This window comes from Panthera pardus, unplaced genomic scaffold (assembly GCF_024362965.1).
Source record: "Panthera pardus isolate Hobbes unplaced genomic scaffold, ASM2436296v1 HiC_scaffold_7, whole genome shotgun sequence".
In the NCBI taxonomy this organism is placed as follows: domain Eukaryota; kingdom Metazoa; phylum Chordata; class Mammalia; order Carnivora; family Felidae; genus Panthera; species Panthera pardus.
The window spans coordinates 23,625,573-23,652,141 of NW_026527002.1; the positions used below are offsets into that span (position 1 = coordinate 23,625,573).

The 26,569-nt window shown below is 42.9% G+C and overlaps 2 protein-coding genes across 7 annotated transcripts in view; one reads left to right on the plus strand and one right to left on the minus strand.

The window, feature by feature from the left end:
- The window catches only part of JPH1 (junctophilin 1), an 83,342-nt gene extending 67,481 nt beyond the window's left edge, over positions 1-15,861 (minus strand). For all 4 annotated transcript variants that reach the window (XM_019453305.2, XM_019453303.2, XM_019453304.2 and 1 more), the window contains exons 1-2: positions 15,297-15,861; positions 8,886-9,645 (exon numbers count right to left, since the gene is read on the minus strand). In XM_019453305.2, coding sequence (XP_019308850.2) covers positions 8,886-9,645; positions 15,297-15,675 — 1,139 coding nt within the window. In that variant the 5' untranslated portion in view covers positions 15,676-15,861. The remainder of the gene's footprint in view (positions 1-8,885; positions 9,646-15,296) is intronic.
- A 194-nt stretch (positions 15,862-16,055) lies between these two features.
- GDAP1 (ganglioside induced differentiation associated protein 1) overlaps positions 16,056-26,569 on the plus strand; it is a 45,719-nt gene continuing 35,205 nt past the window's right edge. The window contains exons 1-3 of one of the 3 annotated variants that reach the window (XM_019453308.2): positions 16,056-16,293; positions 16,654-16,861; positions 22,465-22,582. In XM_019453308.2, coding sequence (XP_019308853.1) covers positions 22,541-22,582 — 42 coding nt within the window. In that variant the 5' untranslated portion in view covers positions 16,056-16,293; positions 16,654-16,861; positions 22,465-22,540. Of the gene's footprint in view, positions 16,294-16,653; positions 16,862-22,464; positions 22,583-26,569 lie in introns of those variants that run through there. The other 2 variants (XM_019453307.2, XM_053896629.1) reach the window with 2 other exon arrangements.

Below are 26,569 nucleotides of genomic sequence, written 5' to 3' on the forward strand. Positions count from 1 at the left end.
CGTGTTAGCTAATGACCCTTCCAGGGCATTTTCATCTTTGCAAGGTATCTATCAGTCACAGCTCAACTCATTCTCAAATTGCTAGGGTGAACAGCAGGGGTGGGAATGAGGGACAAGGGCCGGCAGTGGGTGGGTATGGCCCCATCACCAGACACTCCTCCATTCCTACTCCTTAACCTGAAAGTCCAGCTTCTCTGGGATTTTTCCTTAACATGTTTTGACTTAGTAGGGTCCCCATAAGAATATCAAACCTTTCCCTTAATGGATGGAAGTGAGTTAGGAAATCTTGAAATACTAATTCAAAAAGCTCTTACACCAATGTAAAAAATTAAACAGGGATCTCTGGACCAAGCCAATTGAGATCAAAATTTGATGGACTTTATGTAGTAAAACTCAGCAAAATTTTAAACTTATTCAAAAGAAAACTGACAAAAATCTAACAGTTATTTGTTAATCTCTGGCACAATTATTTTTAAAATGTTAGAAAATGAATTAATGTATTTTACTTGACTTGAATAAGTTTCTTTCGGCACACAGGGAATTCCTAAGAAGATCTGACTTCAAAGAGTTGCACTCTTTTGGAGGCAATCTTGATTCCTTACATGTTAATTAAATTTCTGATAAAGAAGCTTATTTTGAATTGAAGCATATTATACAAATAAATGTGAAACACCGACTAAAATAGAAGGGCAAAATTATTAAAGGCTTATTTAGTTTTATTCTCAAGGGGCCGTTGTACTAAACCTGAATGAGTTACATAAATACCTTTGGCATTTGTTGGATCCTGTTCCTAAACACAATGTTCATATTTCATCTATAATAAGAAAAGCATCTCAAAGATTTGCAAGGCACTAGTCTTGCAAGCGGCCAGTTTGGTGTCTTGAGTAAAGTGAGATTGGCGGAGTCAGCTTAATCCATGATGGAAAGTTGTGAGCGGGGTCCTCTGGCTGTCGGGCAGCTGCCGCTCAGAGGAGTCTCCTGGCTCTGTGAGCGTGCATGCAGAGCTCTGCCACTCGCCAGCAGACAGAGGCTCTGTCTCCAGGAGCACATGGGATGGAACATGGATGCTATCACACTTGTGGCTTTCATCATGTATGTGAGAAAGCCATTGCTGCTTTAACTCTTCGTATTTACGGCATCAGGAAAATGTCACGTTTCAGAGATAAAGGAGATCGAACCTGCTGCGGTTTGTACCGTCTAAGCCAACTCTGATTTCTATAGTTAAAACAAGGGTGACATGTGTCCCAAAAACCTGGCTTACCCTCCCCTTAGAACGTTGTCTTTTTGCTCCAGTTTTCACCAAGTTGATCTCAGCAGGACTGAACGCTACCTCGTATCCCATGCACACCACACACAGCATCTCCTCCTTATGTTCTCTGTTTAATCAAAGTGGAAAGCCATGCCTCTATGATCCCCAGGTTTAAAAAAGTATGTTTCTAATGGCCCGGAAGTCTGGATAACTGTGTGACCCTCTCATTATTACGGCATAAGACTAATTTTCGTGAAATTTGTATTGCTTGAACCTACTTGTTAAATCATTAGAACACCCGGCCACCTCAAGGCCTCAGTTTCTGAATGGGGCTGGACTCGAGAGGGCAGGTGGAAGAGTTTTTTCAAGAAAGATCCTCAGAAACAAGATTCCCATAACACAGTAGGTTCCCCTGTTATGTGTAATGACCCACTAAATTTTCACAAGGTTCCCATAACACAGTAGGTTCCCCTGTTATGTGTAATGACCCACTAAAGGGCGACACATCTCACAAAATGTAAACTATATATGGTTATTTACAGTTTATAAAGCCCTATGATACCCACTCTCTCATTCAACTGTTAAAACAACTCTCTTGTGAAGAAAGAGGCAACTATCAATTCCCATTTACAATAACTTTTTTGCACCCCAGCCTGCGTGTATTAACGAAGCCTCTGGAATCTGCTTGTAGAAGAGCTGGTGATAACAGGGAAAGGGGTGACGGGTAGCAGAGGTTGATATGGAAGAGTACAGGAGGCCTAAATAAGGCAAATAATTAATGCTCTCCTCAGTAGTGAATTCCCATATTTTAGGTGATTTCCTCCAAAATCACTTTACCTACTTAACAGCCTCTTCATTAAAATGGCTTACAAGGCATTACAGAAAAATTCAACCTTCCTGAAAAAAATCACTTACGTTAAAAACTGAACATTAACCAGAGCCCCAGTAGAAGATCATCTACAATGGTCTGATAATCTACAATGGTTTTTAAAGATATGATAGGACTACTAACATTACAGAAAAGAAATAAAGATAGAATATAAAGTAGAATTTTGATTTGCAAAAGAGAACGAGAATCCTTTTCTCCAACTGAATTTAAGAATTTCAAATTCCTGGCTCTTCACAATAACTTGGAAGAGACTCAGCTTTTTTTTTTTCTAAAATTGGGAGAAGTTTAATTTGGATCCATAATGTGCACTGACTCATGGTTGACTCTGGGTTTTAATTACTAATAAGTGAAATGAATCAAGTCAAGTAATCTTGTGAGGAACTGTTCCATTGAACGCTATTTTTTGAGCTTAAGAAAAATGACCAGGAAAAAGAAAGAGGTAAGACAAGAAAAACTTTCAAAAGGAAAAAAAGACAAGTGAGCATCTGGCAAACAGGTTTTTAAAAAACAGTAAGCTCTTAGGCTCTGCTCTGATTTATCCCATATTTTGGTGATGTCAACCAGGTAGGGATGAGCTAGTATTTTTATAGTGAGTATAAGCTGACTTCCTGGAGTTTCCATATCTGTTTACGGGAAGCACTCACATGTATCACTAGACCAGCTCACACCTATGAAGAATGGAGATAAGAGTTTGGCTTAACCTCAAGTTCTTATTTCCCAGCCTTGCCTTTGTTATGATTTTTTAATGCTGTTGACATAGTTAAGGAAAAAGGTACCTGTAACATGCACTTTTGCATTTTCTTTACTTCCTTCACTACAGTCAGATTATAGCATGATGAATTATGAGAGCTATGTTTCCTTCCTTTAAAGCTGGTTTATAAATGCCCAAGAAAACAGGAGCACTGGCAGTGTTTACAGCCTAAGTAGTGAGAATTTAATTCACTCATTCATCAAATATTTACCGGAGCCCTTACCAAAGTGCCCTGATCTAAACTAGCTCCTGGGGTGTACCAAAGTGAGCAAAGCTGCTTTCAGGGCCTGGCTTTCTGATCTAGTTGGAGAAAGAGATGTGAAACAAACATACTGAACTAGACGAGAGCTCAGACAAATGGGCATTTAGGTGGAAGGGGGTGGCAGTAGAGTGGGAGGGTATGGGGTTGGGTACACCCTCCATGAAGAGGAGACTTGATGCCTAGACCTGAAGACAGAGCAGCCCTGAGCAGCTGGCTGGAGCCAGGCCACCAGGAAGAGGGAAGGGATGAGCAAAGATGTCCTTTAGAACTTCAGGAAAGCTGTCGTGGCTGAATCATTCAAGCCATGGAAGAAACAGGGAGAGTGGTAAGAAATCATAAAATACCTTTTTATTTAAAAAAAATTTTTTTTAACATTTATTCATTTTTGACAGTGAGAGAGACAGAGCATGAATGGGGGAGGGGCAGAGAGAGAGGGAGACACAGAATCTGAAACGGGCTTCAGGCTCTGAGGTGTCAGCACAGGTCTCGACGCAGGGCTCAAACTCACGGACTGTGAGATCATGACCTGAGCTGAAGTCGGACGCTTAACCGACTGAGCCACCCAGGCGCCCCTTAAAATACCTTTTTAAATGAAAAAGCATGGGGTGCCTGGGTTAAGCATCCAAATTTGGCTCACGCCATGATCTTGCAGGTTCATGGGTTCAAGCCTCGTGTCAGGCTCTGTTCTGACAGCTCAGAACCTGGAGCCTGCTTCAGATTCTGCATCTCCCTCTCTCTGCCTCTCCCCCAATCGTTCTTTCTCTATCCCTCTCTCAAAAATAAACATTAAAAAAAGTAAGGAAAATATGTCTTTTATGTAGGAGTTTTGAAAAAAATGATGTCATTTTTCATATTCAAGTCCAAACCTGGCAACATAGAATCCAATCTCTAGTTGTGAAAACAGGTGCAGCAGGCACACCTGTGCACCAGTTCCTTGGGCTTTAGGCCTCCACATCCGACCTGGTGCTTCTGTCCCCTGTACAACTACATCTGTGACAGGCCTGGCAGGGAGAGTGCTGGGCCAGGGACAGCACAAGGCTCCCTCCTGACATTACTGGCCCTGCTGTTACCCCCTGAAGTTCAGGAGAGGCTGGGAGCAGCAGTCACTGACACGTCACGGTAGTCCTGGAAGCCTGCCCAGTCGAGTGAGCACCGTCCCAGCTTCAGGCAGTCTGGCCACAGAGTCAGAGAACAGGGTAACTATTCCATTCCACTCTACACTCCCACCTTATTTCCTTTCTTCGAATCTGTGTGCTTCAATGAAGGCAGTACAAACAAACGCCTAAGGTTCTCAATTGCTTTACATTTTTTTTCAAATGTTTATTTTTGAGAGAGAGTGGAAATGGGGGAGGGGCAAAGAGAGGGGGGGACAGAGGATCCGAAGTGGGCTCTGTGCTGACAGCAGTGAGCCCGATGTGGGGCTTGAACTCACAAACCATGAGATCATGAGCAAACTCAACTGACTGGGCCCCCCAGATGCCCCAGGTTCTCAACTGCTTTAAGCCAATTCTCTTCCATCCTTTAGCATGATAACCATGTCCTCTGGGGCTCAGAGTTTACAAACCTCTTCTTTTGTCTATATCCTTTTCTAAACGATCTTTTTCCAGAAAAGAGTGGTTCTCTGAGGGCCACTCATATGCTATCTCAGCCAAATGCCTCACTTTAAAACTTCTTAAAATATTTTTCTCAAGAAACAGTACTCTGAACATGTCTTAAGAAATTACTGAAGACAAGAGTTAAATGGGGTAAAAACGCCCAAATGAGAACTGTCATTGAAACAACAGGTATGGAAGGGTGATCTTGGGCACAGCGTTGCTCTCGGCCTCTGAATGTGAGGGGCTTGAGATATTCAGAGCTGCTCCCCTACATCTTGAACCTTTCTTTAAAAACAAGGTTGAGACAGTTTCTCGATTCTAGCAGGTGATTTTTACCCGCAGGACCAAGACAAAAAAGGGAAGAAAACATTTTGTTAAATCTTATACATTTGGTACTTTTTAGATCAGAACAGAAACCTGAGGAAAAGTTACAGGAGTCAGCAAATTAATAGCACCCCTTAGAGTTTTCACTCTTTCTTTTAAAAAATGTTTATTTTTGAGAGAGACAGTGTAAGCAGAGGAGGGGCAAAGAGAGAGGGGGACAGAGGTTCCAAAGCAGGTTCTGCACGCTGACAGCAGTGAGCCCAATGCGGGGCTCGAACTCACAAACTGTGAAATCATGACCAGAGTTGAAGTCAGATGCTCAGCCAACTGAGCCACCCAGACGCCCCAGAGCTATCACTTTTTAAGTGCTAACCTGCTAGTAAAGGATCAGTATCTACTGATTCTTTATCTGCTGCATTATTTTTACTATCTACTGGTAACATGATTCCCCACGTTCTCTTATCTGTAAGAATTAAACAGGGGCCCACAATAAGTCTTCTGAAATACGCCTCCTGTGCATTTCCTACGGAGATACACCACTACTCCCTATTCAACAAAGCAAAAGAAAGGTCCACAGACCTTCTGGGCTCAAGTTGGTTGGTTCCATGTCCCCTGATCTCCCTGAGGAGGATATAATTATTTTCTCTCAAAGCCAACTTGAAGCTTTGCTTCAGGATAATATAAGGTGATGGTACACAAATGGATCCAACTCCCTGAGACTTAAGTAACAAAAATTCTCCACAGCCTATGAAATAACAGCAACAGAATAATGATTAGCACTATCTGGGTGGCAAACTAAGATGGTCAGTAACTATTAAAGTTATCATCTCCCTCTGTTGCTAATGGCGAACAAGTGATTTTGAGAGCAGCAGCTGCCAGGAGGTAGTTATTTCTAGTTGTTATTCTGCCATTACTGGGGCAGGATGAAGGGGAGAATGTCACCTTATGTTCTTAAACTTTTGCTATTTTGTAAAACCAAAACACTAACAGTAACTACTGGAGGGTCCAGGAAGTACTGAGCAGATACTGAGACATTATAAAGAGCCATGGTTTATGACAATATAGCAAGAAGTTCTTCCCTCCTCCCCCCGCCCCCCCGCCAGCAATCTCCAAAACCTTAATGGAAGCTTTTTTTTCCTATTATTTATTTATTTATTCATTCATTCATTCATTCATTCATTTAATGAGAGCATGCTTTCATGCTGGGGCAGGGGAGATACAGAAGGAGAGATGGAGAATCCCAAGCAGGCTCCAGGCTAAGCATGGAGCCCAGCGTGGGGCTCAATCCCATGATCCTGGGCCAAAATCAAGAGTCTGAGGCTCAACCAATGAAGTCAGTCAGGTGTCCCTCTCTTTGTTTAAAAAAAAAAAAAAGCTTTTAAAAGAATGTAGAACTTTAAACTCAGAGCTACTGAAGGGGAATGTCAATCCATCAGCTATTTTCTACAAAAACAAGTGGCAAAACTCTATATCTGAAGTATCATTAAAGCAAGGAATCTGGAAAGAGGAGTAACACAATGAAAGTAAGGAAGACATAAAAGGTTACTTGAGAATTTTGTTTTCTCTATTGCATCATCCAAATAGCATACATATATTTTTTTACTGTAGTTAGAAGAGTTAACATGATATCTACCCTCTTAACAAATTTTTATGTGCACAATATTGTTAACTGCATGCACAATCGTCTTGCTTAACTGAAGCTTCATACCTGTTCAACAGCAGCTTCCCATTTCCTCCTCCCTCCAGCCATTGACAACCACAATTTTAGTCTCTGTTTCTAGGAGTCTGACCATTTTAGACACCTCACTTAAGTGGAATCCTGCAATATCTGTCCTGTGACCGGCTTATTTCACTTACTATAATGAATTGAGCATTGAAAAGATAGCTAGGTGAAATTTTTAGGAAGTAGTTAACTGGCCAAAAGTATATTTGATTAAAAACTGTACAACACAGTAATCTCAAACTATATTACCACTACCCCCAAAAGATTTTCAACGGAGAGGATGTGGCTAGCACTTGGGTAGGAGTTTATGATACTAGTATAATCAGAGATCCTTGCATTACAAGCCTTTCCCTTTCATTATGTAGATTCCTCCCATTTAAACTAATCATAAAAGTCAATAATTAAAACAAGCTTAAGAAAATCATTTGCTAGAGTGTCCTGCACAGTTTTACTTTGCATCTGCAGAGATCAAACTGCTTCTACTAGGATCACTAGGTTGTAAGGTGAAAGCAAATGGAAAAATCCAGGAGTGCATTTAAAATTAGAGGCCAGGGCATAACCAAAGGTATAGCACTAGCTCAAAAGTTAGCTGAGGGCCAGGAAGCCAGTAAGATTAGAGGTGCCAAGTATCCCATCTATAAGCAAACTGAAAAGCAAGTAATTCAACGCTTGGCTATTAGGGAAACTGTGGTCTAAAATAAAATATGCTCAACAGAGAAGAGCGGAGAGGCCCTTCCCGAAAGTTTATGCTAATTACCAATAAGCAATATTAACTTTAAAATAGGTGGAGTTTGGGATAAAGATGGAAACCCTGAAAACTTTGACACCTATGTCAATATAACACAAAAAACATGACCTCTTCATTTTCCAAGTAATGTTTCAGATACTCAGAAGTAAACAGTGACCATAAAGTTTTTATTTTTTAAAGAAACTTCAAAAGTCTGAAAGTATAAGGTTGAACCTTGTGCAAGTGCCAGTTTTTGAACATCAAGAAGTTCAAGTATCATAAATTTTGTATGGTTCAACCAAAGAAAAGAGAAGCTTAATTCAATGCTAAGAATAAAAATCTGAAGACACGCTAATATTCTGTGGCTTCCAAAGGACATTTACTTCTACAGGAAAATATTACTGAAGCAAGAAAAGGGTTTTTAATATTCTATGCTAAATGTACGCCTCAAGTCACATGATACTGTGGCCATTCGGTGGCCATGTAAATAAGCCTAAAAATCATATTTTCCATTTATAACCATCTTTTTTTTTCTTTTTTTGTCTACAATATGACAATTCTATTCCCAATAGATTTCTCCATCCCTCTCTTTGGACCCCAAATCCAGCTATTCATGGCAAAACTTCAAGCACATAGTCCTTCTGTGCCCACATACACCCCACTTCTCAATCTATAATTCATCGCGATCTCCTACTCACTCCATCCCTTCTCTACTGCTCTACTTTCTTCCAACTTTGGCACACTGACAGTCCCATCTGTCCATGGCAGGTTCCCCCCACCCCTTTCCTTTTAATACACCGGTGATCTAATCATTCCAGCATAGAATGTGACAATTTGTATCAGCCTTAGTCCCTCTGCCATTCCCATACAGTTGAGCTCTGTTGTTTTAAACAATGCATAGGAGATTTGGTCTTGTAACTTTCCATTTCTGCCATATCTAGATCTTGGTGCCTTTCTCAAAAAAAAAAAAAAAAAAAAAAAGAAAAAAAGAAAAAGAAAGAAAAAAAGAAAAAAAGAAAAAATCATTCTCTGTGGTAGTATTAAAACAACACACCCCTGAAAGTAACTTTCTCGATTCCTGAAAATGTGCACAGTCCGAGTGACCCGACGTTAAGTATTAGGGAAGTAGTTTGTGACAGCAAGGGGATCTCAATGTGCTTCCACATTTTGCGATGACGGCCAGGTTCAGAACAGTGCAGGTACATTTCTGACTCTCATTCCACTGGAATTAATCATTTTCTAACTTTGATTCTGGCAGTTACAGAAGCAAATATGGCGATGTTACCAACAGAATGACAACCAAAATATTTGATATCCCACTGTTTTGAACGACCATGCACAACCACCCGCCCTGCATTTACATACCTTGAATTTGCTATTTCCACTTTGGTTCTCGCCATGGCAGCTGCCCTTTGCGCGCCTTCAATTGCTCGGTCCACCTTCTCCCTAGTTTTTGTATTTCTTATTGGTATAAGCTGCTTCCTTATTCCACGGACCAGAATATTATTTTTGTATTTCCCCTCTTCTTTGGAGCCGTCGGGAAACACGGTGCAGCCATATCCATGCCTCTTGTTATTTGCCCACTCTCCTTCATACTTCATGCCGTTGGAGCGCTCGCTAATGCCAAAACCATTTCGCTTGTCGTTCTTCCACTCGCCCATGTACGTTTCCGTGGTGGTGGCGTCGACGTGGTCTTCCACCGGGCAAAAATCACAATCTACGTCGCCGAAGCTGATCGTGGAGTTGGCATCGCTGGAACTAATTCTGCTCATGGCCGCGTCGCTGCGGACCGAGCTGCGTTTGCTGGAGATGGAAGACTTAGATTCGGACTTGCGAAGTTTCATACTTCCGAGAAGGGAGCCCCTTCGGAAGAGGCCGCCCTTCTTCTTGCCCGCGAGCTCCGCGTCGGCGTGGAAGTTGAGCACGAAGCCGCCGCGGGTGCCGGCGGGGCTGTCGGCAGCGGCCGCGGCGTCGTGGAGCACGCTGCCATTGCTCTGCTCGCTGCGCAGCGAGGCCATGGACGTGCGCAGCGGCGAGCGGATCACGGTGGCCATGCCGTAGGGCACGCTCTGGCGCACGCCGTAGCCATGCCGCATGCCGCCGGCCCATTGGCCCTGGTAAGTACCTTCGAGAGAGACGGCAAGAAAGCACAGTGTGAGTCGGGGGCGGAAGGGGTGCGATCTCGCCTGCCAGCACCTGGGTGCGCCCCAGGAGAGCCCGGTGCTCAGAGCAGGCAGGCTCAAGGTCAAATCCTACACGTATCCAAGTCAACTCTAAGTGACACCTTACGTTTCATCCACTTGTGAGTTCCCGCCCTGTAATTTTGTGTCAATGGTTTCAATGTAATTGTTTAGCATTTTCCAAGTTTGGTAATTTTCCTTTTCATTTAAAAATTTATACGAATGTTTCAGATGAAACCACCACTTTCTAATACAAAAAGAGTGATCATTAGAAAACAACTTTTCTCCCCTGATCAAAATCCCTCATCGGAAGGCAGTGTCACAGAAGATGAAATGAGTTCTCTTCCTGAATTTTAATTTTACTCATTCAGCTGAAAAGCTCTAAAAGCTCTAGGTCTGTCACAATAACATTCCAACAAGCTAAAAGACTTAAAATTGTTAATGATCAGGACATGGGTCATCAAACACATTATTTTACTTTACATTTTCTGTCTTCCATGTTCACCATCTTTTTTTAGGGCAGGGAAAACTTTAATATTGAGGATTATTTAGATTTGGGAGAAATTTTTGAAGCGAAGAGTGATTTGACAAATATGATACAGATCCTGAATATTGTGGGACATGAAAAAAATGGGCAATTTAACATTTTGTACTTCCAGGTGAAATGGTCAAAGATTTGCCCTGTATTCCTTGCCAGATTTCTGCTTTCTCCCCGTCATTCTCTTCATGGATTTCCCTAGTCACTGCCACTACATGAGCCACATCATGGACTAGAAGCACTCAGAGAGCAGGAGTTCCCTCCTAAGCGAGGACAAAGTTTCCAGTCTCACGGCTTATGTGTCTTGTGGTCTGCAGGTGTAGATGACTTTATAGTAAACAGCTATGATGGCTCAAAAGAATATGCTATTTACCCCTAGAAAAACTGGACTAAGGCCAAAGTAAAACTTCCATTCTTTAACAGTCTGGAATTCATTTCAGAGCAAAGGGGTGTTTGACAGTGTCCCTCAAAACTCTGTTGACACCAGATGACTTCAATGAATATTATGCCTTTTTAGGAATAGGATAATCTCTAATCTAAAGCATTTGTGCTCAGACTTTTCTGTTAAACAAGTTAGCAAAATAACATAGTGCTGCTTTTAAAATAATCACATGAAAAACTGAATACTAAAATTAGGGAACTTATGGGTGGCTCAGTCAGCTGCAGGACTCTTGATTTTTAGCTCAGGTCATGACCTTATGGTTTGGGAGTTTGAGCCCCGCGTTGGGCTCTGCCCTGGTGGTATGGAGCCTGCTTGGGATTCTTTCTCTCTGCCCCTTACCTGCTCTCTCTCTCTCTCTCAAAATAAATATAACTTTAAAAAATATTAGGGAACATAGGGAAAAAATTAAATTTAGGAGTTTAGAATTTTCTTTTCAAAATCAAGGCCATTTCCTTTACTTAAAGGCACATTTTAAATTACAGTATCCCCCAGAAGTTATCTAGAAATTTTAAGATGTAAGTACTTCTGTATGATTCATAGTAACTCACAATATCATAGAAGATAAATTACAGCGATATAAGTATTTGATGTAATCAAATGTCTTGACCTCTCTCAGTTTCTGATTATATAGATCCACCTTGCAGTTGCCTTTCATTTTATATTGCTACACACAGATTTCCACTGTGTGGCATACATTTACTTTTTAAATACTGAGCAATGATGCTAGTGGTTTTGTACCATTGTGTTAATACGTGCTGATTATTTCATTGCATTTAGAAGTTAAAACTGTAATGGATCCAAAATCAAAAGTTTTGACTCATTTCAAGACTACCTTCTCTTTTTGTTTATCCTGATATATTTATGTCCTATAAACAGACCTAACAGCAGGGCAACAATGAAATTCTAGGATGCCTGGTACTATGAATGTCCTATTCTAGGCAAATGTAAAAGTTTGAACCTGACCTTTATGAACTTCTAAGAAGGTAGGTGGGCCATAGCTTTCTCAAAAGGAGTAAATCCAAAAGGATAAGATAGTCATTTAGACAATTCAGGTTAAGAAGGTTTCTACTGAATATTAGCCATTTCCAAATACACCACCTTAACAGGGAAGGGAATTAAATTATTAGGAAATTTGAGCTTTGACTTTTCCTTTGTCTATATAGATAAAATACAAGTTCTAGGATAAAAGTTCTACAACTTGACTTACAAGTACTAAAACAACCTTTTTAAAAAATATTTTGTTTAGATAAACAAGGGATCCTATAATCAACTCCTACCTTTCTACATCATGACAAGTTAATTTTGCAAAAATAGTTTCCAAAGGTGCTATCTGAGATCAATTAAGTTTTATACTTTTAAAATGCAACCATATCATCTTAGTAAATGTTTAACAGTGAGGGAGAATTAATAAGTAGCTTCCTTGAACTGGTATCTCCAAAAGACAAGCATTCAGAATTTCCAAATAAGTACTGCTTGAAAATCCAAGCAGTTTGAGGCAACAGCAGTAATTAGAAAGTTTATCTCTATGCTTAACTGTCAAACAGGGAAGTGGGGGGTGGGCAACAGCATTGGCCACATTCCCATCCTATTTTGTTAAATCACAGTATATGGAAGACTTCCTCCATAGAATTGCTAAAAACCAATTTACAGTCAAACTGTTAGTAGTTCATCTGAAATTTAAAATAGGGTTAGTCAGTGAACTTAGGAAAAAAGGGCTTTTATTTTTATGAAGCAGGTGGGTACCAACTTCTCCCCGCTGTCCAAATAAAGTTCTAATTAGTTCCTCTCCATTCCTCAAATAAAGATGCGTATTTCACAAGTGTAAAAAGTATTTTGATGGTTTTTAAATTACGTTCTATGATTTTTCATCTGGGAGCTGGTTTTCTAGATATAGCCATTTTAACTACAGCCTTGTAGTGGAAGGCATCCAGGTCCAGTAAAAGGTATACTGTGCTATGCCAAACTTACATCTACGTGCTATGAATGGGCATATGCAAGCATATACAGTTGATAAAGCAATGCATCTTCCTAGATATTTTCAATAGTTTTATGACTGGTGGAAAAAAATGAGGTGCAGATTAGAAGTTATGCAAAAAATTCTGGGCACCTAGATGTGATTTCATTACTATGGTACTAATTTATTTTTAATTAATTTTCAGGCAAGTTCTATGCCAGCAACACTTCACACAAATTACTGATAAAATAAGTGGTACTTCCCACATGAAACTTCTAGTTTAATGTCATCACAAAATACATGGAATCAGATTTTCCCTAAGTTTGACAGAAGGTGCACAGGGATGGGCATGTGGTGGTGCAGAGACAAAAATAAGCTAATTCTTAAGTAAGAATAGGGAAGGTGATATTTCCTATTTTGGCCAAAACTTTTGTATAAAATAAGTTATTGCAATATACCTCTACTTAGAGCACCACTTCATGATTAAGGACCTTCTAATTAAATGGAGTGACATATGAAAGAAAGCAGAAAATCAACTTGCACAGAGGAGACCCTGAAAGTGATTTTTAAGGGTTTTTTTCCCTTCCTAATTGGTAGCATATTTGATTTCTTTTAATAGAAAAGGAAAACCACAGTCCTATGGTGATGCCAAATTTTAAGGGTTTAAAAAATTTTTAAGTTAGTTTTAAAACAGAAGGCAGATTATCCATAAAGTCATCCCAGTCACTTAACTGAGCTTCTAAAACACATAGAGGACCTTTGCTATGCTGCATATTATATATATATATATATATATATATATATATATATATATGTACACACACACATACATATATATATATACATGTATTTTACTGCTACATATTATATATATACACATGTATTTTATTGCTACATATTATATATATACATGTATTTTATTGCTAAGTGTAATGAATATTCTAAACTAAGAGATTTTGTTTAATGAGTAGTAACTTTTACAAGACTATTTTTAACCTTCCCAAACTGAAGAGAACTATCCTTGTCCTTCTTAAAAGGTTGTAAAATAACACACACATTTAAAAACTAAATTTTGCATTCTACTTTTGAGCATGGAATTTAGTTATATTACAGATCTGGGGCCTCCAATAAAATCCAATCACAAGCTAGCATATTTATAGGGCTGTCAACCAAGGCACTATATGCCCATTCAGAACATTTAAGGGCCCGAATTAACTACTGTGGAGCTCAAGACCAATGCAACCCTTATAAAAGTATTATGGAAACAGTTCCCCCCCCCACCCCCGCCCGCCTCTTAATCCATGAGAACCATATCCTTTATTTATACTGTGGGATGGAAAGATGTCCGTTTTATCGAATTCTACCATTGTACTGTTTTGCATCTGAAATACAGCCCAAGTGTTCTGAGTAACTGAAGTGTACAAATTGTATAAGCTTTTATATAAGTAGTGGCCTAACTGAGGTTGCAGTGGGCTGGAGAAACTTTTAATTGGATCCTTTTCATACCCTTCAGCTCTGAGCTGCATAATTACGAAGCTGACACTGCCTCCTATAACCCTTTTCAATTAACTATGATTATGTTTATTACCACCAGAAAATGTATTTTGCCAAAGTATAACCCATTCATCCTTCTCCACTTATTGCACAAGGAAATTCATCAGGTTTTGCACCTGTTTCAGTAATGTATACTTTTTGTAATTAAAAAAAAAAAAAGGACTCTGCCTCTACACAATTCATTTTGCAAATACTGTTAAATATTAAAATAAGGTGATTTTGTGCATAGCCAGCATGTTGAGGTCATACACCTTAGTGCAATTTGGTGATTCCATATTGCCACTCTCTGGAGTAAAGTGGCTAACTTAGCAACTGCAGGACCAGAGCTTTCTAATATATTTCTTAAAACGGAGGCTTCCTCGTTCCTTTCTGAGACATTTTCCTAGTAATTTGCCCAAAGCTCTCCAGGTCAACAATGACTACCAACCATTCTTTTGATTGAAAGCCACTTTAAGGAACGAATGAAAACTAGGAAGAAAAACCCACACCCTCTGAGCCCCACCTGCATCAGGTGGCCTCTCCACTTCCATAGCTAGGATATTTCCAAATGCACTCCAAATAAGGCACAATTCCCCTACATCCTAGTTATGGGGTTCTGTTTTCTATCTTTAGGCTACGAGAGGACCAGAAGCGAAATACGACTCCACGTGAAACCAATCCGGGGAGCGGTCAGCACCGACCGCCAGGCTCACAAGCCCAGGGCGTTCGCTCTAACTCCACGGGAGTGGCGTTTTCAAACCCGGCCGGGAGAGGGAGGGATCAGGAACGTAATGTGACGGGCTCAAGTGACAGCGTCCTCTCTCCAGCCCAACCCACCCGGGCGGCGCTCCCTCCTGGTGGCAGTGCAGCGCTGGCGCCGGCCAGGTATATTCACGCCTCGCTCCCCCGGGTGTGGACACACAGCCCGTTCCAAGAACCAGGGCAGATCAAACCCCCGCGCACTAGTCGCGTCTCCACGCTGGCGCGGGAGGTGGGTGGGAGGCTTTCCCAGGTGTTTTGGCGGGTTTCCGGACACGTGCGCCTCTCGTCCTCCCCGCTTCCCCGCAGCCTGGGCAAAGCCCACCGCACCAGCTCACGGAGCAGCCGAGCCGCCTGCGACGCTGCTCACCTCCGTCCCCGTAGGTCTCCACGCCGTACCCGTCCTGCAGCCCGTTACTCCAGGTACCCTCGTAGCGAGCGGGGGTGCACAGGCTCTGCCGGACCCCGTAGCGCCCCTTGAAACCATGTGACCACTCCCCCCGGTACATCCACTTGCCCTTCGTCTCCACCCCCAGCCCGTGCCGCTTGCCCTGCGCCCAGTAGCCCTGGTAGGTGTTGCCGCTGGGCCAGGTGTAGCCTCCAGCCACCTCGAAGCCGTGCGACCAGGAGCCCGAGTACTCGCCCTGGCCCTTGGGCCCCGTGCAGATGCCATGCCCGTGCGCCTTGCCCTCCTCCCAGCCGCCGCAGTAGGTGCCGCCATCGTCGAAGTCGAACCTTCCGCCCGTCATTCGGGGGGCAGCCCCGGCGCGCTCCCCGCGGGGGCACGGACGCGGGCAGAGCTGGGCACGGCAGGGTGTAGCTCGGTGATGGGGGCCCGGCGGGCGAGCTCACGACAGCGCCCCGGGCAGCTCGCGCCGCCGCTCGGCTCCAGTCCGACGCCGCCCCCGTCCTCCCCTCTTCTTTCGCCGCCGCCGCCACCGCCGCCTTCCTCCTCCTCCTCCTCCTTCCCCGCCGCCGCCCCGGCCAGCGCCGCGCGCGAGAGGACAGCCCAGGCTCCGGAGCGGACCTTCAGCTGCTCCCGCCCGCCCACGTGAGCCGGGCGCCGCCCCGCGCCCGCCCCTCGTCCCCTCCCCGGGCGCCGAGGCCCGGCCCCGCGGCGCTCCGGCCCCACCCGGCCCTGCCCCCAGCCCCGGGAGCCAACGCTTCCCCGGCGGGCGGGCGAGCGCGGGGAGCGGTTGGCGCGCGTGTGTTCGCGCAGTGGGATGCGGGTGGGGGGCGAGTGTACCCAGGGACGCGCGAGAATCCCTGCCGGTAGACGAAGGCGCGGCTGCATGTGTGGGGGCAGCTCGCGGGCGGCGGAGCCTCCTGTGTTTGTGTTTGGGGTTTATCAAAGTGGTTAAGCTCCTGTAAGTGCGACCACGTGTGCGTTGAGGGAAAACTCCTGTATGCGTGTTTGTCTGCATGGGGTTTGTAGTTGCATTTTTTCGGCATTCCAACTTGTGTACTGTTGCATTTGTCATGCTCAGCTGTCATCGTGAATTAACAGCTCCTAGATAGATGTATGCATGTGATATAAATCTCCGGCAGCCTAGATATAATTGTGCAGAATGTTCTTTTACACCTACCCATTTCTAAGCACATGTGTTTGCATTTATTTAATGAAGATACTGGGCGGGGGGAGCAATGAAATTTGAAAAGGCGCAGACTAAATAGATTAGCTTTTTATTTCTAATAACGAAGAGGATGTTTTTCATCTGTCTTTCCAGGGGTATAAGCTATTTCCTTTCACATCAGAGCCCCTAATGCCTCATTTGTTCTTCTGACAACCTTAGAAATTCTTCAGTCAGGAGCTATGTACCCAACAGGCAGACAGAGCAGTCTTTGAATATTGTGTATCTGGAATGTACACCTGGTACCTCTCCACCGGTATCCACAGTTTACCAAAGTAAATAGAAGATCTCAAGGAGGAATATGGTAAGTAAGACAGTGCTTAATCTAAACTTACAAAAAGCCTGTGACCTAAAAAACTGGGGACAGGTGTCAGCTGATCTACTTTCCAGCTACAACACTGCTTTGTTGAATTCACTTTAGGCAACTCTTTTGAACTTGCAAACCTCTGTGTCACTATCTGCCTAATGGGAATGACAAGATTTGTTTGCCCTTCTCTATGTTAGATAATAACGGAGTATGTTGTGGTATAGTGCAAAACCAAGAATTAGAGATTTGGTAAAAGGCAAGTTGAATAAGTTAGTATTGTCTCTGGTGAAAGCAGGCATTGGTCTCAACCTCACCCTCAAAATGTTTATGGGAGACACCTTTCTGTGGTTCAGCGCCGGGAGTCTTAGGTTGGCCTCTCAAGGATACTGCTTTGCAGAGTATTCATGATATTCCTAGGCTGAGAGGCTTTTGGATGACTGGGGGAGCACCAGAGGCTGCCAAAGTTTCTCTCAGTAGGTATTTGATAATCATAAAAATGATCTGATGTCAGGGTGTCAGGGTAAGGGAGCAGGAGAAAAATAGATTAAACTACACAGGAAAGGAACCGAAATTGACCTTGATTGGCTCTATCTCAGGATTGGAGCTGGCCTTTCCTGCTTATCTGGCTGAAATACTGAAAGAAAAAATCTCAGTTTACACAGAACGAAATCACCAAAGAGAATTAGAAACCCTCATCCACGGCACCGCCTGCAGAGTCGCCCGGAATAGTGCTTACCCTAGTGGCCTGGAATAATTACGCGTCTTGCTCAGCATCTTGTCCTGGACTAGGGATTGATTTAGGCCACTGGGAAAACAAGGGCCCAGGACTTTGCAGCTGAGCCATAATTCCATTTCTCTGTTATGGGGTACACCACGATCAGGATCTAGCATAGAGACGCACATTGCCATCTATTGTGGGGTTCTATTTGATGTGAAAAACAGTGTAGTTACTCAAGTCAACATCTTTTTCTTTTTAAACTGTTTTTTCTCATGAAGTAACTTTTGTCCTTTTGCCTTTTTATTGTTTAAAAAATCTACACCCGTTTGTGTTAGAATCCATATAGGAACATCTCACGGCTAAGTTTTTGTTTGCAAGCATGGTGGAAACACTTTAAAAAAATTTTTTTTTAATGTTTATTTTTGAGAGGGAGAGAGAGCAAGCGTGCGCGTGCACAGTAGGAAAGGAGGAGAGAGGGAGACACAGAATCTGAAGCAGGCTCCAGTCTCCAAGCTGTCAGCACAGAGCCCAATGTGGGGCTTGAACCCAGGAACCGTGAGATCATGACCTGAGCCAAAGTCGGACGCTTGACCAACTGAGCCACTCAGGCACCCCAGAAACACTTTTTTAAAAAAACTTTTCCTAATGAGCTCTCATGCAAATGATGGATTTTTCTGAAATAAATTCTCACTGAGCAAGTTTCTGGCTTCTGTGACGGATGTCTACTCCATCTGTGGTGGGTGGACAGAGGATGATGATGCACACATATCTGGATAGAATATGGAGATTAGGGGAAGATAAGAGACAAGGCCATTTGTCTCTTTATCTCTTGCTGTCCGTAATAGATGTCTTCTTTGGAAGGAATCTTCATTAAAAGAGATAATCCACCACCAGATATGTGGTATTCCATTTCAAGTAATTATAATCCTAACCTGAGTCTGCCATTGGCTCTCTTCATGGGAGGAAATTAGTATCGAATTTTTGGTTCAAAATTCAAAAGAACAACTTTGGCACAGTAACCATTTAAGCCATGCTTCCACTTAACCTGCTGCCATCACAATGGAATGTTTCCCCAGTCACACTGATGTGTTTGTTAATGTAAGTGTTCAGGTTCAATGGTTGGAGAAGACTGGGAAAGAGAAGTAGGAGAAGGAGGAGGTGCTGACAGTGAGGGCATTGCATATAGTAAGAAGTGGAATAATGTTGTAGTTCACTAGTCGGGGTTAGTAATGTCCTTATTTTCCCTCTCACTCTGAACCTTTGCCCTGGATAAGGGGGAGTTGAATTTAGCTTTAAGAAGGGATTAGTAAGAAGAGAATGTGAATGTTGGTTTGACAGGTGGGATGGGGGAGGCCATCAAAGCCCAGGGGCCAACAACCACTCTAGCAGTTTCTTTTTCTCCATGCTCAAGATTCAACTATTATAGGCTTCTATTCTAAAAAAATTTGTAACAAAACGTAAGCCATTTTGAGTGTGAATGTCTAGTGACAACCTGTTGGTGAGGATGTTTTGTTTAGAATTTAATACTTTATGATGAAGATGTGCTTAAAAATGTATTGGGGACCCCATTTTATTTACATATTGGAATTGTTGAAATTCTTGGTAAATATTTACAAATGACAAAGTCTAATCTGTAAGTGTGTATGGTCTAAAGTGTGTTTGCTGCTTCAACGTGTGTAAAAAATCACATGCAATTAAAATTACTGCATTAGGTAAATAAATCAAACTGAGTATCATTATCGCATTTGTAATACAGCATTCATAAAAATTTAATGTGGTGTGGAATAGATACAAAAGTTAAGAAATATGGTTATAAGCTCTGCAGACAACTTGATATCAAAAGGGGAAGAAAATTACAAAATTAATGGTCTTCAAAACTTTGAAGGCAAATACTAAGTGCCAGATGCAGTGCTAAGTTCTTTACATGCATTAATTCATTTAAATCTCATAATAACATAATACCCATGTGATTAATATTAGTGGTATAATTTTTTTTTTACAGAAGAAGAAAATAAAGTTTAAGACATTTATGTGCCCGAGATCATTCTGGGTAGAAATGGTCCAGCTGGGATTCAAACCAGGTCTGTCTGACTCTAGAGGTAGTTCGTTCTCTCTCTCTCTCTCTAATTTGAGAGAGAGTATGAGCACGCTGGGGAGAGGGGCAGGGAATGGAGAGAGAGAGAGAGAGAGAGAGAGAGAGAGAGAGAGAATATCCCAAACAGGCTCTACACTCAGCATGGAACCTGACGTGGGGCTTGATCTCAGAACCATAAGATTATGTCCTGAGCCAAATGCTCAACTGGCTGAGCCACCCAGGCACCTCAGACATGGTTCTCTTTATTACCATCCTTCACTGGAGCAAGGATTAGAGCTTTCAAATGAGGGAAGTAAGTGGCTGGGTGGAGAGCAGGAAGGGCTGGTGAAGGTGACATTTATTTCTTATATTTTAGACTAGCTGGACAGATGAATGGTGATACTACTGTATAAAATCAAAGAAATGGAGGAAAGGGGCACCTGGGTGGCTCAGTGGGTTAAGTGGCTGACTTTGGCTCAGGTTGTGATCTTGCAGTTCATGAGAGCCCCCTCGACATCGGGTTCTGTGCTGACACCTCAGATCCTGGAGCCTGCTTCAGATTCTATGTCTCCCTTGCTCTCTGCCACTCCCCTGCTTGTGCTCTCTCCCTCAAAAATAAACAAACATTTAAAGAAATAATAGAGAAATGGAGGAAGAAGAGTAAATTACAGAGGTGGGAAGATAGGTTTGTTAAGGAGAAAAAGATTCAGAAATATATCCCAGGGGAGATGTTCAGTAGACAGTTGGGTAATGCAGGTCAAAAACTAGAAATAAATTAGTCAATAAGTAAATAATTCTTAACTTGGCTCCATCTTCTCTAAGTCACTGCCCCATGTTCATCCAGGACTGGTGGCTCATGCCCTCTTCACCCCACACACTGTTCCCTGTCATTGTCCTGAGCAGCTTTGTCCTGCCTCACAGTCCATTGTCTTTCTCAGCATCATGACCTTTATCCTAATGTATCATCAGACACAGTCTGGACCTTACTTTGACTGTGATGTAGGCCAGCTTGAAAGCTGGAAGTTTACAATCCTACTCTTTGACAACACTGTCTGGTCTTTTCCACACACTGAACAAGCCCTTGACTAACCAGTCGTTACTCCTTTCATGCACTACGTGTCCTCCTAGCCCTTCCCTACCCTGCCTGAAGGCCCTGGTGAATGATTTCTACCACACTGTGCTTTACACAGTGATCTCCTGGTGCCTGCCCAATCCCCAATCTCATCCCCTGCTCTTAGGAAGCCCCTTCTGGAGACAATCACATCATGTACCGAATGCCATTGCCATGGCAAATGTCAGTCTTTCCACACACACAGCAGATCTCTTCCCAGGAAACTTTCAGATGCCTGTCACCTGCTCCCCTCTCAGCCCCAGCTGCTTCCCATTGAACAGGGGCCTTTCTTTTCCCTCACAGAGGAGAAGGGCTAACTTGGGAACATCTTCCCTCTTTTTCCTCTCTTTGAAACTTAACATTGGTTCTCATTTTCTTCCTTTTCCCATCTACTCTGTCCCAGAGGAAAAGATATCCCTTTTCTTTTCCTTGTTCTGGGTCAATTCCTCCTCTCATTTGAATATGCTGTAATTTCTTTTCTTCTGTCCAACAAACATGCTCATGTGTCCTCCATGTAAAAACAGTCCGAATTTCCTGGTTCACCTCAAGTGCTCTATGTTTGTTCTTCTCGAAACTGCTGACCTTCTTGAAAGTCTATTACATTCATAAAACATACATATTCAAGTATCATATATGTTCATATATACATTCACGTATCCCAGCTCTCATTCGCAGGCCTCTGGATTTGGGTTCTGTCCTCATGAGTCTAATGAAGCTAATCTCACCATTAGGGACCTCCTAGCTGACAGATATAATGGCAGGTCTTCAATTTCTATCCCACTAGTGGCAGCTGTGAATTTGATACTTGTGAGCAGTTCTCTCCCTCAGCTTCTGAAAAACCCGCATCTCTCGCCTCTGCTCACTCTGTACCTCTCCCACCACTGCGGCTGTCTCATCCCCTGTATGTTCTTCTTATCCCTTTCTAGTCTCCTTAATTTTAGGCTGTCTTTTGTGTTCTAAGCATTAGCTTCTTGGTAGCAGAATTTTGTATAATTGCTGGATACTTGTTGGGTTATCTTATCCAACTAGGCAATCCTGCCCTAGGGGCTAAGAGTCTAATTTAGAAATAGTCTAATTCAGGTATAAAAACACCAGCTGAGCCTTATTTAAGTCTTAAGGGCAGTGCTTTGGTTTCTTCCCATGGCTTGTCCCTTGTGGCTCTCTGCCTGCTCTTCCTAATGGGCAGAGATCCACGTGGACTTAGTGTACATGTCCAATGATAAGGCTTACAAAAGGTTTCAGGAAAGTCCTCACAGTGACAAAGATGAAAACAGACTAAAGGGAGACTTAAAACAGGCAGTAAGCTTGAAGACACCGTGTGGCTGCAGGTCTGTACCAAAGACCCAGTACCTGAATGAAGCCAAACATAAAATGTACGTGTGTCTGTGTTTATGTGCATATGTGTGCAGATATGTACATGTATATATGAGTAGTGGGTTAGGTTTGGAGACGCAGAGAAGTAGAAGGCTCAGCCCTTGCTCCTAAGGGTATAAAACATCTCTTTAGAGGCAGAAGATCTAAAAAGAAAAGTAATAAAGGGACAAGGGAGACAACTACAAGCAGCAAATAGATGCCAAGTGTCCTAGGAGCTCAGAGGACAGAGTGATTTTTGTGGGCTACAGTACCTGAAGCTGTTTGTAGGAATCACATGCATATTGTTTCACTCTGTGGGTAAAATAGAAGGGGCTCTCTTGCAGACATCTATACAGGATGACCTTCTTGCGTGAAGAGCTGCCCTACAGAGGGAGGGAGTGAAGGGAACCCACGCCTGCGATGGTGAGCAAGAGGAGGCCTCCTGGAATCTGCAGACATAAGGTGATAAGTTCATTTCTCTTGTGCTACCTGGAAAGTCACAGTGCTTTATTCTGAAAATAGGAAGATGTTGAGGCAACTGGATATTGGAAATAGCACACATTGGGGGTGGCAAAGGAATATAAAAACATATTTGGAAGTGCTGGCGTTTTTTCGATTTTTACTTAAAATATAGTTAGTTAATACACAGTGTAGTGTTAGTGTCCAGTGTACAATATAGTGATTCAACACTTCGTACAACACCCGGTGTTCATGGGAGTGTTGGTATTAAGATGTTAAAAGTTTTGAAAATTGATGAGATAACCCTTTTATAATGAATTGAATAAAGAACGGAGGCACACAATTTGCTGAAGGCACAACTAAAGGTAAGTAGCTGGTAGATGCCTGATAGCTGAAGGAGAGAAAAAAAAAAATCAATCATTAGGAAGTAAAAAGAAAGGCAAGTTACAATTGGGGCATGAAGAGCTCTGGAATGGAATTTGAAATAATAGCCAATAATAGAAAAGGCTGTCTTCTAACTGAATGACACAGAAGAATGTTTTATCCTTGCCAACTGTTGCTGTCCTGATCCACAGCTCACCTCAACATTCACACTTCGAAGCCTTGTTGGATTCTTCAGGTGCTGACTGTGTTCCAGATAAAGCTTAAATTCCTCTTCCTTTCCTTAAACATGTCCTAGCATTTTTGTCATCGCTGGCGTTTTACTTATTACTTTCCCATGGCAAGCACTTGGTAAAGCTTACTGAGAAGTAGAAACACTCTATGGGGTGGCCATGGAGAGCAGCACTCAGATCTCCCTTAGAGAGACCCTGAAGTGAGGAGGGTACTTATCAGACAGCCTCTAGCTGGTGCAACTTCGGATATGCTGTGGTGGTCACATCAAGGCCACATTCTTCCCAGGATGCCCCCTCCAAAACAAAAGGCAAACTGCTGTATCTTATGCCTTCTTATCCAGAAAGGTAGCCCTCTTGGGCCCTGGAAGCAACACAGATCACACTTGCAAACTGCTGCAGCCTATGTGCTGAGTGACACGGAGGAAAGCTACCATTTGGAGAGGGCTCAGAGCAGGGAAGAGTTTTGCAGAAGGCCCAAGCTGTAATGCAGGCACCCCTGCCTCTTGGGCCATACGATCAGGCAGATCCTTTCGTGTTGGTGTTTGGTGTCAGTGGTGAGAAAAGATACAGTAGGGAGATCATGGCAAGCCCCAGTGGAAGAATCAAAATGCAGGTCCGTGGGGGATCTGAGGCAAGGCTATATCATCTGCAAAAGAGAATTGTCTATCTTTCTTTAAAAAAAAAAAAAAGTTTATTTATTTGGGGGGGGAGGGGCAGAGGGAGAGAGAAAATCATAAGCGGGCTCCATGCCGTCAGCACAGAGCCCAACATGGGGCTTGATCTCATGAACCTTGAGATCACCTGACCCGAAATCAATAGCTGGACACTTAACTGATGAGCCACCTAAGAGCCCCTAGAATTGTTTATCTTTTGAGAAACAGTTCCTGGTAAGTTGCTTGACCTTGGTAGAAAAGGAATGCTTGATCATAGGACACCAAGGGACCAGTCATCTAGAATTTCCCATTATAAACTGGGTCTTGTGGAGCCTGCCAAAACAAAAATCAGAAGGGGTCAAAGTAGTATACTGTAAGTTGGATACAGTATGTACAGAGTCAAGCTGAGTGGAAGCAGGGGGCATGAGTAAGTTACCAGAACAGGTTGCCCAGACCCCCATATCTGTAGTGTTGCACTAGGACCCCTTCCCTAACTCTCACCTGTGGGAAGATTGGGGTTCTATACAACTAGCTGAAAAAGGAAGAAAAGCCTGCACTTGGGTTTATAGATGGAAAGTCTCAGTATGCGGGTGAAGCTGAAAATGAATAGAGGCTGCACTCAGGAGTGGTCTTGAAAGTCTCTAGAGAGGGAGAATCTTTCAGAGGGGCAGAGTTGTGAGTGGTAAACCTGGTCATCTATTTTGTGTGGAAGGAAAAGTGGTCTGAGGTAGGAATGCATGTAGACTTCTGGGTAATGGGTAACAGCCTGGGCATCTAGTCAGAGGCCTGGAAGGAAAGAGACTAGAAGATTGGAGACATGGAAGTTTAGGGTAGAGACGTGGGAATGAACACATGGGAATGGACAGGAAATGTAAAGAGTTTTGTGTTGCATGCCAATGCCTTCCATGGGAGAAGCACTGAAAACCCAAGCAGACAAAAGTACTCAGCCAGTTGATGTCAGCCCTCTTCCTTATCAACCACCCCAGATCTGGAATAAGGGACATATGAATTTAGTGGCCTCAGTGGCAGAGATGGAGGTTATACATGGGCCCGCCAAGAAGGACTCAGGCTTATCAAGGCTAATTTAGCTACTTCTGCCTCTGAATGTCCAACCTGTCAGCAACAGAGACTAGTTCTTGAGAATACCAATAATTTGCTTGGTGCCGAGTTGACTATATATTGAGCCCCTTCCAGCCTGGAAGAGCCAGTGGTTTATCCTCTCTAGGGAGAGACTCTCTTCTGGGTATCGGTTTACCTATTCTGCTCACAGAACCTCAACCAGTATCACCACTAGCCAGGAACTTATAGAATACCTGATCACAGGCATGGAATTTCGCACGTCACGAGTGACCAGGGGACCTACTTCAGAGTGAACGAGATCCTAAAATGAGCCCTGACCATGGGATCCATTGGTCTTACTACATGCTGCTTTACATATTAGATACTGCATACCTCTATTGTCTATGAGGAGCTAGCCTCACAGAGTGATGGAATGGTCTAAAGGCACAGCTCAAGTTCCAATTTGCTGGTAGTGATCTGCAAAGGTGGAGTGGTGCCCTTCAGGATGCAGTATATTCACTAAATCAGTTTCTGTGTAGCACTATGCTCAGTAGGAAGAACCCATAGGCCTGGGAACTAAGAGGTGGAAGCAAGTGTACTTCACTCAACCTCATGTCCAATGACCTGTTCATGGTCTTTGTTCTTCCTGTCCCTGTAAGTCTGGGCTTTGCAGGGTGTCTAGTAGGGAAGTACTTTTGTAAGAGGACAAAATGAGAGTCCTGTTTAACTGCAAGTTTTGAGGAGGAAGAGGCTTTTCTATAATGGGGACAGTAGGGAAGATATGTGGAACACAGGTGGTCCATTGGGTGCTTTCTGGTACTCCACTGACCCTTTATGACTATGGATGCACAAATTCAGCGTCCCTGGTATGAGAAAGGCATGGTTTACCAAGATTCAGACCCTCTAGGAATGAAAGTTTAGGTCACACCACCAGGTAAACCACTGGAACCTGCCGCTAAGGTAGGTGAGGGGAATTTAGAATGGTTAGAGGAAAGGGAGAAGATAATCATTCACAGCCCCAAGACCTACTACAGTCTACTGCTACTGTGGACCTACTACAGGGCTCCTATTTGTCCCATTAACTCCCCTTTTCTAAGCTTTCCCTTAAGAAGAGAGCTCCCTAGGGGCGCCTGGGTGGCTCAGTCAGTTAAGTGACTCTTGATTTCTGCCCACGTCATGATCTTTGAGGGTCGGTTGTGAGATCGAGCCCTGCGTCAGGCTCTGCACTGAGAGAACGGAGCCTGCTTGGGATTCTTTCTCTCCCTCTTTCTCTGCCCCTCCCCTAATTGTGTGTGCGCTCTCTCTGTCTTGCTCTCTCTCTCCCTCTCAAAAATAAACATTTTTTTGAAAAAAAGAATAAAGTTCTCTATGAAATGATATGGAAAACTCCCTAAGATGTATTAAATGCAAAAAACAAGGTACAGTATAGTGTGTGTAACATGGCTGTATTTTTCTTTATTTGTATGTATGTAAAAACCTGTAAAGATACAGAGAAAAATAAAGGGAAGCGGGTGGCAGTGCTTCCTGAAGAGCATTTTGATTTGCTTTTAATTTGAACCTTGAAATTGTACTACCTATTGATAATTGTAATCAATTTTGCATCTTAGCATGTTATTTTCAAAGTCAGTACTTTATACATGATTGCATAGACTGCTGGTTGGCAT